The sequence below is a fragment of the Corvus moneduloides genome, chromosome 6 (genome assembly GCF_009650955.1).
Source record: "Corvus moneduloides isolate bCorMon1 chromosome 6, bCorMon1.pri, whole genome shotgun sequence".
In the NCBI taxonomy this organism is placed as follows: Eukaryota; Metazoa; Chordata; class Aves; order Passeriformes; family Corvidae; genus Corvus; species Corvus moneduloides.
The window spans coordinates 23,430,161-23,448,924 of NC_045481.1; the positions used below are offsets into that span (position 1 = coordinate 23,430,161).

The 18,764-nt window shown below is 46.5% G+C and overlaps 1 protein-coding gene across 1 annotated transcript; it reads left to right on the forward strand.

Moving 5' to 3' along the window:
- The first annotated feature begins 1,802 nt into the window (after positions 1 to 1,802).
- On the forward strand, positions 1,803 to 17,826 carry TMED10 (transmembrane p24 trafficking protein 10). Its single transcript, XM_032112138.1, has 5 exons — positions 1,803 to 2,084; positions 6,147 to 6,267; positions 10,675 to 10,748; positions 15,046 to 15,172; positions 15,606 to 17,826. The coding sequence occupies exons 1-5, from the start codon at positions 1,851 to 1,853 to the stop codon at positions 15,725 to 15,727; spliced, it is 678 nt and encodes a 225-aa protein (XP_031968029.1). The 5' UTR covers positions 1,803 to 1,850; the 3' UTR covers positions 15,728 to 17,826.
- The last annotated feature ends 938 nt before the right edge of the window (positions 17,827 to 18,764 follow it).

Below are 18,764 nucleotides of genomic sequence, written 5' to 3' on the forward strand. Positions count from 1 at the left end.
TGCTCTTTTATGGTTGAGTTCACACTTTGATTTTAGAAAACAAGGGTACCTTAACATGAATGAGCAGTTTTCTCTGGAAAATAAGGCATTATTGAATGTTTTAAACATGATAGAGGGCTGGGTACCTGTCATTGGTTTGAGGAGTGTTCTGCATGAAGAGATTTGTCATGCTGTGCCTATTTCATCAGGAATTTTATGGTACAGCATTTCATATCTTCATATTCTAATAGTCTGTGTTTCTTAAAGTTTGTGAAATAATAGCTATTTCTGCCTTAAGTGCTGCAATGGAAAGAATGTTTTCATTGTTCAAATATACTTCGACATATTGCAGAAAGAGCAAAATATTTATTTTATTAGGTTACATTTCCAAATAATTTAATTGTCCAAGTAAGGGAAGGTTTGTGAACTGATAAGAGAAATAAAAATGTATTGAAATGTCCATCAAGTGACTGTAAATCCCACTTCAAACAATAAACTAGAGCTTAAAGTAAGGGCAAAGGTCTAGTGCTGGGAGGTTTTTGTTGTTTTGGGGGTTTTTTTGTGAGGGTTCTTTTTATTTCCCTCCAAGCAAGGAGGTCACTCCACCACTGTACATTTGGGCTTAGTGCCATTTCCTGCAGGAGGGCTTCATCGTATTTTCTCAGTAAGTATGAGCACAAGCAGGCAAAAGTGCTGAACTGTTCTTTAAAATGCTCTGCAGGTGAACATCCAGACATGAAATTCACTGCTTAAAGCCTCTTTAGATTGAAGTTTGTACCAACTCCTTGTTATTGCTTGTCATTAAAGACATGTTTTGACCAGAGAGGGAATGCAGCTGGTGATGTTTAAGGAATAAAAGTGGAACAATGGTGTCATTTTTTTTTACTCAAGCTAATAGAAATTTTTAAAATATTTTGCTTTCTAGCAATGTTACTATCAATTTCTTTCTTCCTGCTTTTCCTTGCATCTCAGCACACCCAAATATTTGCAGCTGATCCTAGGAGCTGACTGCAACTGTGGTGATGATAACCACGCACCTGTGCAATTTTCCCCTCCCTGTTCGCCTGTGTGAAGGCAGGTTACGCTGCAGAGCAAGTCACTGCTCCCGCTTGTGCGTGTTCTTCCTGGCAGCCCCACTACCAACACGGGAGGCCGGGAACAGAGGCGGTGTGGTACCAGGGGGAAGCAGCAGCCCAAAGTTGGTCAGTGGTTACTTAGTGCTACCTTCCTAAAGAGTAAGATATATCAAGAGAAAAAAAAAAAAAAAAAGTAAATCTGAGTACATGCTGGAAAGGGAGAGAAAAAAGTAATGCTCTGTCTTCAAAAATAATCATAATTTTATTTGCTGTCAAAAACACTTGGATACTTCTATCGAATGGCATTCACAAGGCACTGATTCAAAGAAGCAAGACATCTGATAAAACTGAATTTTCTTGTGTGAAGAAATCAAGAGGGAAGTTACTCAGAAATAAAAAAACGCATGCAATAAACAGCAAGTGTCTCTCCCAGCGAAGGACTTCAGCTGCGAGGCAGTCTCAAGGAAATTCAGACTGCTTGTCCATCCTCAGAATGCTCCTCTGCCTCAGAGCAGGGTTTGGTTTTGCTCTAATTTTCCAATTCTTTAACGAGCGAAACCGTTGTTACTCGTTACCCTCCGTTATTACTGGATTAACTCCATTACTCATTTGTTTCATAACGAAACAGCCCCCCCGAAGGGTCACGCCTCGAGGCGCCCAGGCCCGTACCCCGCACCCCTCAGCTCCGTCAGGCCCCGCCCCGGCCCCGCCCCGCCGTGACGCAGCGGCGGCGGCGGCGGCGGCGGTCACGTGCGGCGGAGGCAGGCCCGGCCCGCCGCACCCGGAGCCGCCGCCATGCCGCTGCCGCCGCTGCCGCTGCCCGGCCGCCCCCGCCTCGGGCGGGCCCCGCTCCTGCCGCTGCTCCTGCTGCTCCTGCTGGTGGGCCCGGCGCGGCCCATCTCCTTCCAGCTGCCGGGCAAGGCGCGGAAGTGCCTGCGGGAGGAGATCCACCGCGACACCCTGGTCACCGGCGAGTACGAGATCGGCGCCCCGCCGGGCTCCTCCACCGGACCCTCCGCCAACCTCAAGGTGCGGCCCCGGCCGGCCGGGGGGGCGGGGGTGGCCGGGGCGGGCGGCGCGGCCCCGCCTCCCCTCGCCGGCCGTGCGGGGCGGGGAAGGAAGGAAGGAAGGAAGGGGTGACGTGTTCCACGCGTGACACCGGCCCACGCGGGAACCGACAGCCGCCCGGCCCCGGCCTGCGCCGCACCGCGGGACTCGTCCTGCGCGAGGGGCCACCAGCCCGCCCAGCAGCTCCGGGTGCTGGGCAGCGACGGACCAGGGCAGCGTTTTACTTGGATCCAAATACGAGCTTTTTCTCCCCAAAGATCGAGTTGCAGCGGCCCGTCCCGCCATCTGCCATATAATCCGCACACGATGCAGATTATCCGGCGCCTGGCGAGATGGGCCGCTGCGATAAAGCTGTACCGAGGCTGCTGACACCGTGTGAGCAGGAAAGAATTATGGTGACGTGGCCTTCCGAGGGCTCCCTCCATGCGTAGGGCTTGGCACAACGGGATCCTGGCACAGTGGAATGGGGGCTGAGAAACCAGGTTTTGGTACACAAAATGGCTATTCTCATCTTGCTGTGTCGTGGCTTGCATGGATTTTAGGTAGGCAGGTGTTTGCTGCAGGGAAGAAAATGATCCTGAAGGATCTTAAGGAAATACAGGCTTGGCAGAATATACGTGAATAATACACTTGTGTGACAAGTAGCTATCAAAACTTCAACAGCTTCACTTTTAATTCAACAGCTTCACTTTAATTCTGCCCACAACCTGCTTTCCCTAGGCTTTCTTCAAATTCCTACGTAGCTGAATAAGGTCTGTTACTACGTAGTCAGTTCATAACAGCCTTCTGTTCCTTTTTCTATTTCTGTCTACATTCCCAAGGGTTTCAGTAGTAAGCATGCAAACAAACAGAGGCAGAATGGTCTGCTCAGGAGTTTCTGAACTTGGTGTTCTTGAGTATTGTAGACGTTCTGAAGTCAAGTTGCCTTTCCAGCATCTGCCTGCCAATGCCCGAAGGCCCTGGGTTATTGGCAGTTGTGCTTGGTTATGGCTGGAGAAGGCTTCTTCCAAAGCCCTGCTTTTTAAAAAACCTTGTTCTTCTGTCCTTGCATAATTTGTAAGAGGAAACTTGTCTGTATATGGGCAGAGCCAAGCCGCGTGAAGGCTTTAAAGTGTTGATGTAGTATTTGCTGGGTAAGGCACATGTATTTCAGATGGAGTGCCATGTTCTCACCTGTCTCTTACTGCTTGGTAACCAAACCTTCTGGTTCTCAGGTTGCCCACTCTTAGGTCAGTTGACCCCAAGGTGTCTTCCAAAACTCACTTTTATCACACAGGACTTATCTCGGGAGGTGATGGTGAACCAGTGAATCCCATGTTTAGGTCTTAATTGGCTTTGCTGATGAAGCTGATATCTGGGTAGTACTACTTACAGAAGTTCTTTCTTGTTCGAACTATAAAATAATTAAAAGAAGCCCTGTATAGTTTGAAAAGCTACAAAGGACAAAAAAATAATGAACGCAATTCTTGCTTTCCTTCTTCTGGGTCAGGTATGCTGGGTCCTCCCAATATGATGGGCTTGTTATAAGTGCTGAAACCCCTCTGCTAGGTGCCTGCTTTCTCTGTGGTCTGTGTGGGAAAGGTCAGTTCAGGACATCGTGGCTGCAGGTACTCTCTGTTCTGCACTGGATGGTCTGCTTTGGCCCCTTGGGTTGGGCCACCGAACAGAGGAGGGAGGAGATTGGTACTTAATTCTGTCCGGGCTCAGTTCGGTTCCTGCCGGTGAGCTGAGATGTGTGTGTGTGTGTGTGATACCCAGCGCTAACAGTGGCACCCTCTGTTTTGGAGGAACCCGTGGGCTCTGCCAGCTGGCTGCTGCGGGGGCGTCGGGCGCCTGAGCTCTCACTTGGCAGCCACGTGCCTCTGGCCCATTGTCAAGCCCGACGGTATCGGGCTGTTTGTCAAGGGCAAACAATGCCCTTTCTGTAGGGGATTGCCTTACCGTAAATAACGTTAGAATAGCATGAAAAATCCCTTTCAGGTCGACTCCCCCACAAGCGTTCTGGCTGGGCTATTAGCAGCTTCTCCCGCCCTCGCACACCCGGCTGAATGGGCAGTGTATTTGGCTGATTTGGGTAATGCTATTCAGTTTCATGAAAGCGGATAGCAGAGCTTTTACTCTCCAGAATGCTGTTCATGAGCTGCAAAGGGCAAAAATTGATCAAGCTGCATAAAGAGTAGCTCTGGTGCCTACCAAGCCATGGGGAAATAGTGCTCAAAATAATGGGGGCATCTGAGAGCTATGTTGTTGTGACTGCCTGTTGTGATGGAGGAACAGGTGTGCAGAATGTATGGTGTCACGCTGCTGAGGCATCTTGGTTAATCGGGACCGTTCCACTCAACAGCATGTGCCATGTGGTGGCCAGATCACAGGCTTTTACACAGTGTTGGCATGGTCAGACACACAGTCCCCTACTGCAGATGGGCCTGCTCACTTGGGCCCAGTGCTTCCCAGTGCCTGGTGGCTTCCAGGCAGGAGGTGGCTGGTGGTTTGTGGCAAGGGGATGGCAGCACAGCTGCCTGTGCCTGACTGCGCAGGCGTGCTTTCATCTGCTTGCTGCTTGCAAACAGGTACAGCGCTGAGCAGGAGCTGCTGCGCGGAGAGCAGTGCTCCTCATTGTTCTCAGATGCTGACAGCATATGGTGCCGGGGCAGCTACAACAAATCCCCTAACAGGCAATTTTGGGATAATCTGTATATACAGGAAGCTTGTTCCTGAAGTCTTGCCTGCTATGGTTTATACCATAAAGTAGATGAAAACTTACATACTTGATCGTTTTTCCTGCCTAATGCAGCAACTCTCATCCATGAGTAGGTTCACATTTGTTTCAAGTCCAGTGACAGAGAGTTTATTAGGTGCTTTAATAAGAATAGAGAGTGTTTCCTTAGAATAGTTCTGGGTACATAGCCCTTTTGCATGGCCTTTGTACAGGGAAAAAAGGGCTGGAGTGAAGTAAAATGTCTGACTTACTTTTTCCGTGCCACAAATTATTTTGTGTACTTTTGTCTTATATACCTTTAAAATTATTCCCAAGCTTTTTAGTCCGTTCATCTCTAAGACTTTCAAAGATCCGCTAGTAATTTTAGTGTCTGTGCTGTTTCAGACATAGCTGTTAAAAATTAGAGTAGAGGGAAAATGGGAAGCGTCTCAGTGGAACACACATTGTTCATTTTCATGCAGTGTTGTAACACCTTCCGTTTTTTTCACCCCTCTCCCTGGTCAGAGTGTTTCAGCTGGATGGAGCCTTTAATTGAGCACAATTATTCTCAAGTTTGCGTCATGAAATGTGTGTCCTTTCTTTTTATACTCTTTGTTGAAGCATTTTTGTAGACCTTCCACAGTTTTTGCCTATTCTTGGTAGTTTTATAGACTTAGCTCAAAGCAGTAATTATTCTGTCTGTGTAGTCTGAATTGTCCTCTGAAGTGGCCACTTTTATGGATCTTGGCACCCAAACCTTGTGTAACTCAGGGCCACACTCGTGGTTCATTTCTAGAGGAACAGATGTACCCTTCTCCATTTCGTCTTCTGGGGAATGTTACCCTTTTGTCCCACAAGTCTTCTCCCTATCTTTGTTGCTATGAGAATTTATTAATTTTGCTTGGAAAATAAAGGCAGTGAATGACAGTTTGGTTCAGCTATAGTTCTTACATGTAGTCTGTAGTTGGGATTCATAGGAGGAAGAGAAATTAGTGTGGGTTTCAGTTTGGGATTTTTTTTGATTTGTTGGTCAATTGCTTTTTCGTGGTGTATTTTTGGTGGGGGGTGTTGTTTTTTGATTTGTTGGTGTTTCTTTTGGATCTAAGAGTCAATAATTACTTATAGTCACTCTGTCAGCTCCTGGTGTGTGGATGATATTGATTTGAATTGATATCAGTTGATGTAGTCACAAAGATGGAGGGAAACTGTTGGAAGGAGAAAGCATCAGATCCAAAGGGGAGGCTAGGATTACTCTTCCTGCACAGGCAGCATGAGCTCACGGCAGCAAAGTACTGTGTTTCTTACCTTCATTGTCTCTCTTACAGATAACTGACTCGGCTGGGCACATCCTGTATGCCAAGGAGGATGCCACCAAGGGCAAGTTTGCCTTCACCACTGAAGACTATGATATGTTTGAGGCCTGCTTTGAGAGCAAGCTTCCTGTGGGTAAGTGAAATGAAAGGTATGCTGGCTGTTTCTAGCTTCTGATCAAGTTCGTGTAGACATGTGGATTAGGAATACGAGTAAAGTGATCCTGAGTGTGGTCCACAGAACACTTTTTGACTTTTAAAGCTGATTTTCAGGAGCTTGTGGCCAGTCTCATTGCAGAACATCTTCTGTCTGTGTTGCATTTGAAGTAGAGTAATCCTCTGTGACAGTTGTGTAGAGCACTTGGGTTTCCTCTGAAAGAGGAATCAGGCATTCCTCCCACAGAGGTCACCACAGTTGCAGCAAGTGGCAATACCAGTGAGCAAACCACACTTCTTTTGCCAGTTTCATGCTTCTCTCCACCTTGCAGTCAAGCCAGGACAGAGCTGGATGCCATCATCTCCAGGACCTGTCTTTCACCCCAGCAGGCCATTTCTTCCCCGTTTGGTAGAATGTGATCTATACACAATGTGTTCTTGGCAGCTATCCTGCGATAGGTTGACGACCATTTTATGAGGTTGGACAGTGTGAGTATAGGGAATGTGTCCTTAATTTGCACCCACAACTGCTCTTGAAGTGGTCCATAAAGGGAAGGGGAAATGAGCAGGACGTCAGCTTTGCATTTGTGCTACAGGGATGGTTGCCTAACGAGTGCTGAGGCTTGTTTCCTGTGAGTGTGACGCATGTACTGCTTTGAATGCCCGTGCTCAGCTTCAGGACAAACGTGCTGAAAGTGGCCAACATGTGGGCTCTAATCTCATCAGTGGTGGTGTAAGCACATGCAAGTTCGTAGGTGCTACAATCCTTTTATGGTTACTGTCAGAGTTCTACTCCTTGGGTTCAGTTTTTCTTAGGTCTTATCCTAAAAGATCCCAGAGTGTTTCACAGAGCATTCACTAGCAGCATTTCTCATGTCAGTTGAAATTCAGCTGCTGTTTTGCTGTTTCTGCTCCACGTATAAGATGCAAACAGCTTGCAAGTTGAAGGGAACTTCACAGAAAGAGAAGGCTATATTCTTTGCTGGGTTTGGGAGGGATCTGGCTTGTAACACCTCTTCTATTTTACAGATAAAATAGTGACCTCAAATGGTCAGGATTACGTTTTTATTTTACTCCAAAGGTAGGACTTCCAAATGTTCCTTAACACATTGAGACATGCAGGCACTGATGATTCATCTGGGAGTCACTCATGCTATTTACTTTCCAACACCTGGGTATTGGAGAAGTCTCCAGACAGTCCTGCAGATCTTTTCATAGCTTCCATGTGATCACACACTGAAGTGGGGAAGGTTTCTTTCTTTAGTTGTGTCTAGACTCTTAGTTGGGTGCTTTTGAGCAGAGGTTTCTTGCCTAGACTGAGCCCCTTACAACTGTTTTGATTGTAGCAAATGTTTGTTCCCTGACTCCCTTGTTGCAAGTTTGTTTTAAAGCTTTCAGTATGGTTGAGGATTAAGTATTTCTAAATGCAGCTTCTACCTTGATGACCTGTGGGGTGCTGAGATGCCAAAATCTAGAGCTCATCAACTGAGCAGCTGGATCCTCTTCTGGAGGCTTTCTTTTTTTGGGCTTTATTTTTGGACCCAGGTGCCCCAAATTCCACCTAAAGTATCTCCAGATTTTCCATGTCTGTGCTGGAAGTCAAGGAAGTATTAAAGTAAGGGACTTTAAGACACTGTGGGGCTTGATCTTCTGCAGGACTTGGTTAAGGTACTTGGAAAGAAGTAACCACATGACAAGGAAGTACCTTGTTTGCTCTATAGACTCAGCATGGGAGTGGGGGAACTTACCAAGTCTGTTTAATTCCCATGTTTCTCTTTAAAGGTTATGGTTTTTTTCCCAGTCTCATCAAGTAAGTAAGCAGGACTTACGGCAGCCGCCAAGGAGGATGTTTCTGGAGTACTGGAAGAGATAGACTGTTGGTAGGGGAAACCTAGAGCTGTTGGATCTGAGGGGTCCAAGCAACTGGTATTTCTCCATCCCTAACCACAGAAATGAGGAAGTGAGAAGGAGAGCCTGTATTGAGGGTTCACCTTATCAGAGTGGAGGAGTTCTTAGGGTGCTTCTTGGAGCTGTGGGTATTTGCATGATGGGCTTTTTACCTCTTCCAGGCAGAATGGTCCTGTCTTCCTGACCAGTGAGTGCTCTGTTCCCAGGCACATTTACTCTCCCACAATAAGATAATCTCAGATGAACAGCCAGGCCTCACTGCATTCTCCCTCTAGGGCTCTTCTGTGTGCTAATCTTTAACTGTTAATTTTTAAATGCTCCTTCTGTAATCCTTCTCTTCCCAAACTTTCTTAAGTGTTAGGACTCATTTTTTCTGGAATTCCTGTGGGAAAACTTTTTGATGTTCAGTTCAACCGTCCTGCTTTCCCACTGACTCTGCAAATTAAGAGCTCCCCTAGTTTCCCAGGAAACAGTTCAGTGCTTATGTGAGATGGCCTCTTGAAGACCTGAGGAGTGTACGTATCAGTTTAGTTCATGATCTCTGAATCTTGACTGTTTTTCTCTTTGCTGCTGCTCCAGCCTGCTCTGCTGAGCTTTGGCTGCAGGAGAAGCAAGGGGTTTCTGAGGATCTGATGAGTATGAAGGGAGCTGCCTTGCGCTTAGTAAACTTACAGAAGAGCAGCTTGAGTTTTTCCCTGCCAGTTCCTGACAACATTAACCTCTTGCAAAATGTCTCCTCTCCATCCCTTTGCACCTGGCAGCTTTAAGGTTTCTGGTTTCTTACTGCCTCTTGGCAGCTCTCCCTTCCAGTCTAGCAAATTAATTCTTCTAGTTCTGTTCTTCTGTTCACTGGCCTTTTCATCTTTCTCATCTCTTCCTCCAAGCTTCAGCTCTTAACTCAAGTTGCTATAATTTGGGCACCATTAAAAAAACCTCTCACTTCACTGTGTGCTGTGAATTTTTTTCTGCAGCTACTGTTGTCTGTCCTACCTGCCTGTCTCCACCCATGCTGGTAACATGTGTGGCATAAGCAGTCAAAACTTGTGGTTGGGGAAAGGAGTATGGGGGGGTCGTATGCAGCCTGTATGTTAAAGAACAGTGCTGGGACTTCAGGGTGTTCTTACAGTAATCGGTCTTTTGTAAGAAAACAACAAAATTCTATCCTAATTGTAATTAACTGTTGGGCTCTTATATAGTGCATTCCCATAAGGAAACTTAAGAAGCGGTCTGTAGTTGATATGCACCATCTTATCAGTAGATAATTCATTGTCCTGCTAGCAGTAGAAAGCGATTCTACTCTGGTGTTGAAGAGCTGTTCAATGAGCGGGTAGAGAAAAAATTTCGTGTATCGATACTTGGTTGTATCGAAGATCTGGAATATCTTTCTAGCTCCAACTGGAGTGACCCAGCATAACCTGTACATTGAATTTGTTTGTGGACTGAGGGAATGCCCACCTGGCAGCCTTCAGAGACAAAATGTGAGTATTGGACATGGTCCTGCATAGTGACTCTGAAATTCATAGTTTAAGTAAATTCAGACCTTGTGTTTTGCTGTCAGCCAGTTGAGGACAGCTGTATGTCCCAACATGCTGGGATTTGGGAATGTGTTACATACAGGCATTTTCTTGGTGGGTGGTATAATATAGAATGATGCTCAGATAAGCTGATGTGCTGCATGTTTTAGAGTATCTGATGTGACTATCTCATATATATTTTTTTCCTCTTGCGAATGTTCTCAGATGTGAGAGTTTGTAGCAGTTGAAAGAAGCTGTAAGCCACAGGTTTCCCTAGCCTGGGGGTTACAGCCTTGAAAAATACCTACTCTGCGAGTGACTGCAGCCTTATGTGCTGTTTATGGGGCTCCAGCTGGCAGCTCTCTGAGGCAGTGTTTTCTCAGCTTCAGAAGCCTCTTGCTCTCTTGGGGTTTGCATTAGCAGTGTGGTTCTTGGGTATCTGAGATGGTTGATAAAGGGATTGCATTGGCTTCTGCAGATACTCCAGCATGTGAGGGTTCAGTAGTCCTCATTCAGTTCCTCAGTAGGAGAGTTTATCATCTGCTCCTTTGAATGTAAAGTCATTTACAGCCCCAGTAACCTTGACAAGTTGCTGGTTCACTTCCTGTGAATGTGGGCTTCCCAGTTGACTATTTGTCCCTCTGATGACTTGTCTGTCATTAGGCTGTCTCATAGCAGCTGGTGTTCATGTTCTAATCCTCTGCAGTTTTTACAGTGATTTGCATCCTGTAGGCACTCAGTGCTTTTAGTTACAGCTTGTTCTCATTATCTTTGGAAGGCTCTCCTTCAGCCAGGATTCATTGTGAAGTCTCTGTATTTTTAGGCTGGACTGTGCTGCCTCCGCAGTTAGATGCAGACATGGAGGGAGGGGAGGGATTTGAGTTCTTCCTCACTGGTGGGAAGAACTGGTGATTTCCTGGCAGGCTGAATGTTTTACACAAGGAATCCTTTCATTATGCTTCCAGGAACAGGGAGGATGCCGGACCAGCTCGTGACTCTGGATATGAAGCATGGCGTTGAAGCAAAGAACTACGAGGAGGTATGTCCCCTGGCTGCCTGCGCTGCAGGCTCCCCTTTCCCAGCACTCACGTGATGCCTTTTGTAGATCTGGGCTCATGATGGGAAGCTGTTTTCCCAGCGGTGATGAAAGCCTGTCTGCAAACTACAATTGCAGTGAAGCTTTGTGTGTTACAGGATGGAAAAAAAAAAGGCAAACATCAACTAGAATTGATTCTGTACTCTGGAAACTGGAGCCTAATGTGTGAATTTCTTTGCTAGAACAGCATGACACAGCTTCTAGGCATAGGCATTAGAGGCAACAAGACACTGAGAGGTGAAGTTTCCCCAGCCCAAGCAGCAGAGGTTTTTTTAGGTTAATATCAGACCCTCTCTTAAAGGTCAAGTTTCATTGTTACTGTTCTTACCTTCCCGACTATAAGGTGTACTGGCTCAGCAGGCCTGAAATGGTGCTTGTGTGTTTCTAAGAACTAGCAGTGTATCAATGTAAAGGTGTTTGGCATAGTAGTAGCTGCTGTGGAATGGCTGTTTGGTTTGAAGGCGTGACATTGGAAATAGGCGTAACAGCCTAAACATTTCCATCTTAAGAGGACATAGCTTGCTTAGACCCAAGAGCCAGCTGTGTAGAGTAGCAGTTGCTTTGTACTGAGACAGTCCTGGCTGGTTTGGATACTGAATTTTCGTGGCAGCTGTCGTGCTTTTGGCTCACTAGAATTTGAGATCAGTCATCCCCCAGTACAGAGCCTGTGCCTGAGAAAATGAGAATTACTGGTAGAGAAAGAGTCCTGCAAATGCTTGCTGTGTCCACTGTGCATAAGAGCATGGGAGATGCCTTAGGGAGGAGAGTGGGTTGCAGAAGAGGCTGTGCATGGGTCCAGTTAGAAAATTAACAAATTTCTGACATGGTCATGCTGGTGTTTTTATATCCTTTTGAACTTTGGGCTATCTGGACTTGCATGGCTTGAGTTGGTTGGGAGCACTTCCTATGTGGAGTGTAAGGAGGTGCTTGGGGTCAGGGAAGAGTGGAGCAATCATGGCTTAAGCAGTCTGGAGCACATCCTACGTGGAAAGTAAAAATGTGCTTGGGATCAGGGAAGAGTGGAGCAGTCATAGGGCCAGCTATCTGTCAGCCTGCTGCTGAAGGATTGCAAGAAGTTGAAATCTTATGGGGTGAATCCCTGAGAGTGTAAGTGGGGGGATTATGATGGCTATATTTACAGAATCCCTTTAAATCCCACCCCACAGCATAGTCTAGAGTTACATTACTGTAGTGCTACCTAGAAGCACTGTTGCTGTGCAGAAAGGTTCTCATATGCCTGTGTATCTGCATACTCACTGGTTGTACTGGTAAAACTGTGTTGGAATAAATGCATCTGTTATGCTCACAAATGTAGTTAGATTGAGGAAAAAGGTCCATGGACAAATACAAGAAAAGAAGAATTTAGACTTTCAGTCCCACTTGATGCCAAATGCAGATCTTGGCAGCCCTGGCAAGCATCCTTGACTTGTGAGGACCTCTCAGAGTGGTAGACTGTATTGAGCCTTGTTGAGTGGCATGTCTACAAAGGACTCAGACTGATTTATTATTTGTACAGCTGCTATAGATGTTTAACCACACTGCTTTGCAGTGTGTTTTCTTTTTTTTCACCATCTCTCTTAGTTTGCTGTAGTAGTTGTGAGTTTTGACTTGACAGGTTGCTGTAAGGTGTCAGAGGGCAGGGATGTTGCTCGAGTTTCTCTCCTGGAATTGCAGCCTTTTTGAGCCTTTTGCTTGCGATGTTCGTTTGTTGATGGGTACCAGTGACCTGTTGTACAGCCCCAGTTCTTCTTGTTGGATTGCTGCAAGGAGACTTAATTCAGGGAGTTTAATGAGGGTCACTGATACTGTCCAAGTCTGGCTTCATAAACTTTCATAGATCCAGACATTCTTGGAGGAAAGCAGCTGGAATAGTGAGCTGGATTAGAAAATCTAACTGTAATGTCATACCTTAGTTATCTGGGTTTGGGAGGAGTAACTTTATCCATTCAAGAAGTAGAAATGAAGATAGGGGAAAGTGAAAAGATTTCTGATGGCACTAAGAATGCTTGATGATCTAGGTTCTTTTCCACATCAGCTACTCCTTGACAATTCTTGGCTATAGTGTATCTTCTTCTGTGCTAGGAAGAGAGAAAGGCTTTGACAAATCTTTAAAGTGACCCGTGGGAACCTCATTGCAGTTGTTGTCTTGGTTCTGGTGGTCCAGATGTTCTTTCTAGGATGATGATGTTCCACCATCACAGATGCTTGGTGGGCTTTGTTACAAAATCTCTTGGAGCAGCTGTGCATATTGGCTTCATTAGGGGTAAAAGATTCTGGGACTGCCCAGGGAGGTTGCGGTATTTAAGGAAAGACTGGACATGGTACTTAGTGCCATGGTCTAGTTGTCATGGTGGTGTTAGGTTGGACTGGATCGCAGAGGTCTTTTCCACTCTAATTGATTCTGTGATTCTCTGATTCAGGATACACATTTTGGAATACATGCAGGACTAAAAGTAGCTATTAGATGTTTGTAGCTACGCCTATTAAGAATGGCTGAAGGGATGCAGATGGAGCAGATAAACCTTGTTTTTTCCCAGTGGAACCCTTGTAGCCTTCTGTGAATGAGGAAATGAGCCCTCAAGGAAGATAATGGATCTGGTCAGTGCAAGGCTAGCTTGTCAGTATAGCTGCCCCAAGACCTTGTGTGTGTTACAGACTGGCTGCTCTAGCAGTGTCAGCAGAGTCTGGGGCACAGGCGTGCCCAGACGCTGGTGCCAGTTTTTCAGCAAAGCTGTCTGCTGGCAGATATGTGTCCAGGCCACAGGGTTCTGTCATTACAACCTATTGGCTAGAAAGCAGGAGGGGGTTAACCTGCTGCTTCCTACCCCTCCTCTCAAACACACTCCAAACTGACACTGCTGTGCTGGCAGAGCTATAATATACAGCTTGCCTCAGCATAAAAATCCTCAGATGATTGTTTGGTGGCTTGCTGCTTGCCAGGATACGCGTGTCATGTGGAGACCCTTCAGTGGAAGGGCTGATTAGCTAGCACTGGCCTGGTCACGAGCATCTCTTCAGCTCTTGCTCTGATGCCCAGGCAACTGCCTCTGGAAGTGGCATTTTGGGGATACCTTCATGCTGGGTGCCCTGTTGCCTGCCTGTCAGTGTGGATCACTGAGAGATGCCATCATGCAGCTTATACCTGAGTAAACCTGTGAGGCTGAGACTGGTGGTGAGCTGCAGGTGTTCTGTGTGTTTTCTGTAACTCATCTTTCTTCTGCTGCATTACTTGGGGACGCAGCATCTGGCCTTCATGGCAGGGGCCTGTCACTTGTTGGTAATAGTGACAAATTCTGTGCAAGAACCGCAGTTGCCCAAACCTTGCTCTGGAGAAGTGGCAGGAATTGCAGTTAGCTTTGAGTGTCCTTGTGTCACAGGTTTTATGTAACGTGTGTGTGTCAGGTTACAGCCACAACTGGGGCAGAGACACATGTCTGCACATTCAATTTAAATAGTTGCTGTTGTGTGCTGTGCTTTCTAATTGAATTTTGCTGTGGGTTTTTGTTTTTGGATACCAAGCGTGTGAGCTGTGGGACGGGGGCTGGGTGCCGTGCCCAGAAGCGATGCCTGGCCCAGCGTTCCTGAGGGAAGCGGGTTGCTCCCGAGGGGGGCCGGGCCCGGCAGCGGCCCCGCAGCGCCACCCGGTGGCGCGAGGCGGTCGCAGCGCTTGGTGGCTGCGGGGTCCCTGCCAGGAGCCTGTGCTTCCCGGGAGGCTCCGTTTGAGAGGTAAAAGTCCCGAGCTCTTGTGGGATAATTAAACCGCTGCTGCTGGGAACCGGGCTGCCTGGGCTTTCCGGGGCATTAGCAAAGGGAGTCTCGGTGCTAACAGCCTGTGTGCCTATGGAACTGTATCATACGCATATGTAAGTTAGTCACCTGTATCTCAGTCTGTGATTTATACTCACTGGAGGTTTAGTCATGTGGCAAGATCTTCTACCCACTCCTCAGAAGCCAACTGTGAATAAGTTAACATTAGGCCGAATAAGGAAGAAGTGTGCTTGTGTGCATGCTGTGCTCTTCCATTGTGTAGGAGGAGTAGTAGGAAAGTGTGTTTCTGAAAATAGGTGGGAGAAGTGATAGTGTTTTATGCAATGGTAGTTTCTGGCTTGTAGAGGTATTTCACGAGGGGAAGGATGCCCCAGATCTGTAGTGTGTGGGGAGGAGTAGTTCAAACTGGCAGTAAAAACCCATGTGGGAGTTTTTGGTTTTGGTTCAGTGATTTGACTTTTCTGTTTTCTAGATTGCTAAAGTGGAGAAGTTGAAACCCCTGGAAGTAGAATTGAGGCGCTTGGAAGATCTTTCAGAGTCCATCGTTAACGACTTCGCTTACATGAAGAAACGAGAAGAGGAGATGAGGGACACAAATGGTGAGAGACCATGTGCCCCTTCAGAGGGATGAAAACCCCTTATTTCTGCTAAATGTGTTATTAGGCCAACATTTGGAGATCAAGTCATTATAGTGGTCTCTGCCTGTTCTGTTCCTAGTAAGGGAAACCTGAAGTAGTCCCTGAGTCTTGTTGTTCTGTCTCTAGAAATCATTTCTTTCTGTCTCCATTCATAATGTGAATTACTCTGTTCCATTCAGTGTTGCCCATTAACCACAGCTTCACCTTGTTCCCTGCTATTTTCCTTCTCGTTGTTCCCTCTCCTTTTATTCTCAAGTGCTGCTGGTCCTCGGATGCCCTCGCCTTCATGCTGTCTTGCTTTTGCATGTGGGAGGAGAAGTCCTGGGAACTTTGCCATCTTTGGGTGCATCCTGTGATGCCAGACTCAGGTGCAATGGTTTGTTATCTGTTTCAGAGTCGACAAACACCCGGGTTCTGTACTTCAGCATTTTCTCCATGTGCTGTCTCATCGGACTGGCTACCTGGCAGGTTTTCTACCTGCGTCGCTTCTTCAAGGCCAAGAAGCTGATTGAGTAAAGGAGAAAATCTTCTTCCCCTTCCTCTCAGACCCAGCTGGACACCTCTGGGACCTAGCCATGGCCCCCTGGAGCCATCTCACAGATGATACCCACTGACTGGAGCTTTTCTGGAGGAACTTGGACCCTAAAGGGGGAGGGGAGCCTAAACATCAGAGGCAATGGGGGACTTGTGAAATCCTGTTGGATGTTGAGGGTGGGGGAGGTCGTGATGGGTTTGGGTATTCCTGGGGCAGCGATTAAATAAAAAAAGATGTTTCCATGACAGCTGCAGCAAGTTTTTTGCGCTGTCTATTCTCCTTTTATAATCATGGCTTGATGATGTCTCCCATCTGTCTGTGACTGCAGTGTTACTCAGAACCACTTGACCCTGCTGCACTCTTTAAGTGGCATGCAGGTTGCTCTGGGGCAGAGCAGGGGAATCCTGTCCTCAACAGCAAGGATCTAAGCCTCAAGCAAATGGAGACAGGATTCATCATTCCAGCAGGGCCTGAGGATAGAGGGTCTTCCAAGCTTTGGTCCCTGTCATGGGCCTCTGTGTTTCTCCCTGTGGGAGCTGGTGTCTTTGTGCTGACAGGTCAGAGCGCTTGAGCATACAGTGATTCAGCCTGGAGGAAGGGGAGCCTTCTAAGGCGAGCTTGGAAGTGTGTTTGAGCTTGGAAAGAAGCCTGCTTTGCTCAAATAAGCTATCCAGCCTTGGTCCCACCCTTCCCCCACGTTTGTCTTGGATTTGCCTCTCTTGTTTTGAAATGGTGCAGCAGCTTTCCTGAAAGCCTTGGTCAGGAACAGCCTTTTATGCAGGAGGCCTTGGTCAGATACAGTCACAGAGCAGATGGGAGCAGGTCATGCTAGGAAACTTGGTCTTACATTGAGCAGGAGACTTCTCATCTATCCAGGCAGCTGGCTGAATGTTACTTTCTGAGACCTCAAAGCAAGGTGAGCTGATGCTCACATGAGGCATGAAGGCCTGTACCCTGCATTGAGGTCTGAGGGTACAGTAGTGCTGTGTAGGGTAGCAGAGGAGTTGGAAGAATGTGGATGAACTGAAAAAAGGCAGTACAGAGTGGGAACAGGCTAATTCTACATCTGAGGGGGCAGTCTGAACTGTGCCCTCAACGGAACTATTTTCCTATGCAGTACTAGACAGCAAGAACCAGCAGCTTCTCACCATTTCTCAGCTGTCCAGATGGCATGATGTTAAATAAACCAGGCTGGGAAAAAGCAGGCAGGTTAACTTCCTGGACTTAACTTGCTGCAGTTTTTAGGCCATGATTACATTTCTTTCATTGTCTCTGCATTCCTTCAGAGCAAGTGGTTCAGCAGCACAGCATTCTGGTGTCCTGTGTCTAGACACTTCTGGGTAGGGATGGGGTTGTCATGGCCCTGGGCCCAGCCTAGCAGTTTCAAAAAAGCATAGTTTTATAATTTCTGGCGAGTCTGATCTATTGCTGGGAAGGAAACAGTTGTCTGGGGTGAGGCAATGGAAAAGAGGATGTAAAGATGATCTCCTGTCATCTAAATACATTAGTTCTTTGCCATTCCCAAGTTCCTGGAGTTGTTAGTTCCACTGCAAGTACTTTGATTGCTTTTAATTTGTTTGGTTTTTGATAAAGCCATATTAAGATCCTGAGTCCACTCCTCTGCCCTTGCATCCATTTTATCCTTGTACATCTTTGGAAGCTGTTACAGTGCAGAACAGCAGCAGTGCCACAGGACTGAATTACAGAAGTAATTTGAAGGTAGTTTTAGGTTCTACAGTTTGAAGCCTGTAGATCTGTTAAGGTTTTGCTTTTGTTTTTATATAACTTGAAAAGACGGTACAAGAAAGGGGCTTTTCCTGTCTTGTCTGTTTTGATACCCTCTCCTTGTCCTTATCTGAATACAGAGTTATCTTAAAAATGGTGGTGAGGCCTTAAGTTCCCCAGGTGACTGTTACACCCTCATCATTCTGGTGTTATGTTTTGATCTTCACTGTACTGGTGTGGTTACTGGGGAGGAGGTACAGAGGTGTGGATTTACTTGTAATGATTGGTTGGGGGACTTTTGTCAGCTTTCTCAAATAAAATTGTTTGGGGGAAAAACAACCCACCTCACCTTGTTGCTGTGAGTCTTGTCCTCTCTGTGCTTGTTCCTACAGACTGCTGTTTCCTGAAAGTTGACCTGTCATATGAAGCAGCAAGTAAACAGACCCCCCACAAGCCTTAGGCTTCTCTAGTAACAATTAATTCTAGACTTGGGAAGGGTGCACAGGCTTCTCTGTGTAGTGGGACCAGGACAGCAAGTAAGGTGTCCTAATACAGGTTACCATTTTTTGCCTTTCTCCCTCCCCACCTCCTCATTATATCGCTCTATGTAGAGGAATTTTAAGGCTCGTAGTGAAACAGGGCTGGTGCTCTAGGGTACAAGATCCAGTTTTTCACCATCGGCTCCCATGTAAAATTTAGTTCATTAAGACAAATATAAGTACGTTCAGTTTTGTATTTTAGAGGAGACTGAAAACTGTTGCAAAGATGAGTTGGTCCTATGTGAGTGGCAGAGACCGAAGAGAGTGGTTAGGTATTTATTGGAATGCTGTCAGATCTCCTCTGCTGACCCTGCAAGCCTTTTCTTAATGCAGTAGCCAAGTGATACATGCTGCTAACAAGACTGGGGACACATAAATGCTAGGTAACTAGTTAGTATTATCGGGGAGAATTTCAGGAAGGGAAATCCGCAGATCTCTAGATAAGGATTAGCCTCTGCAAGTTCTTTCCCGGATGAGTATTTTGAGTATGTGAAATCATACAGCTGCTTGCATGCGGTAGGTTGGTAGTGGAGTCTTGGTTGTTTTACAGCACTGCAGATGCAGGGCTGGTGTCTTCATTCCATTTCACTTCTGGGAAATAGGCTAAAGTTGAGCTGTTGCAGATACTTGGGTCTGAGCCCATCTTTGTGTGTGACAGATGCATCACTGGTGAATCGATGATTGCCTGTAGCAAACTGCATCAGACGTTTCCAGCTTCTCCCACCCACTTGTCAATGTGACTAACGATTTAATT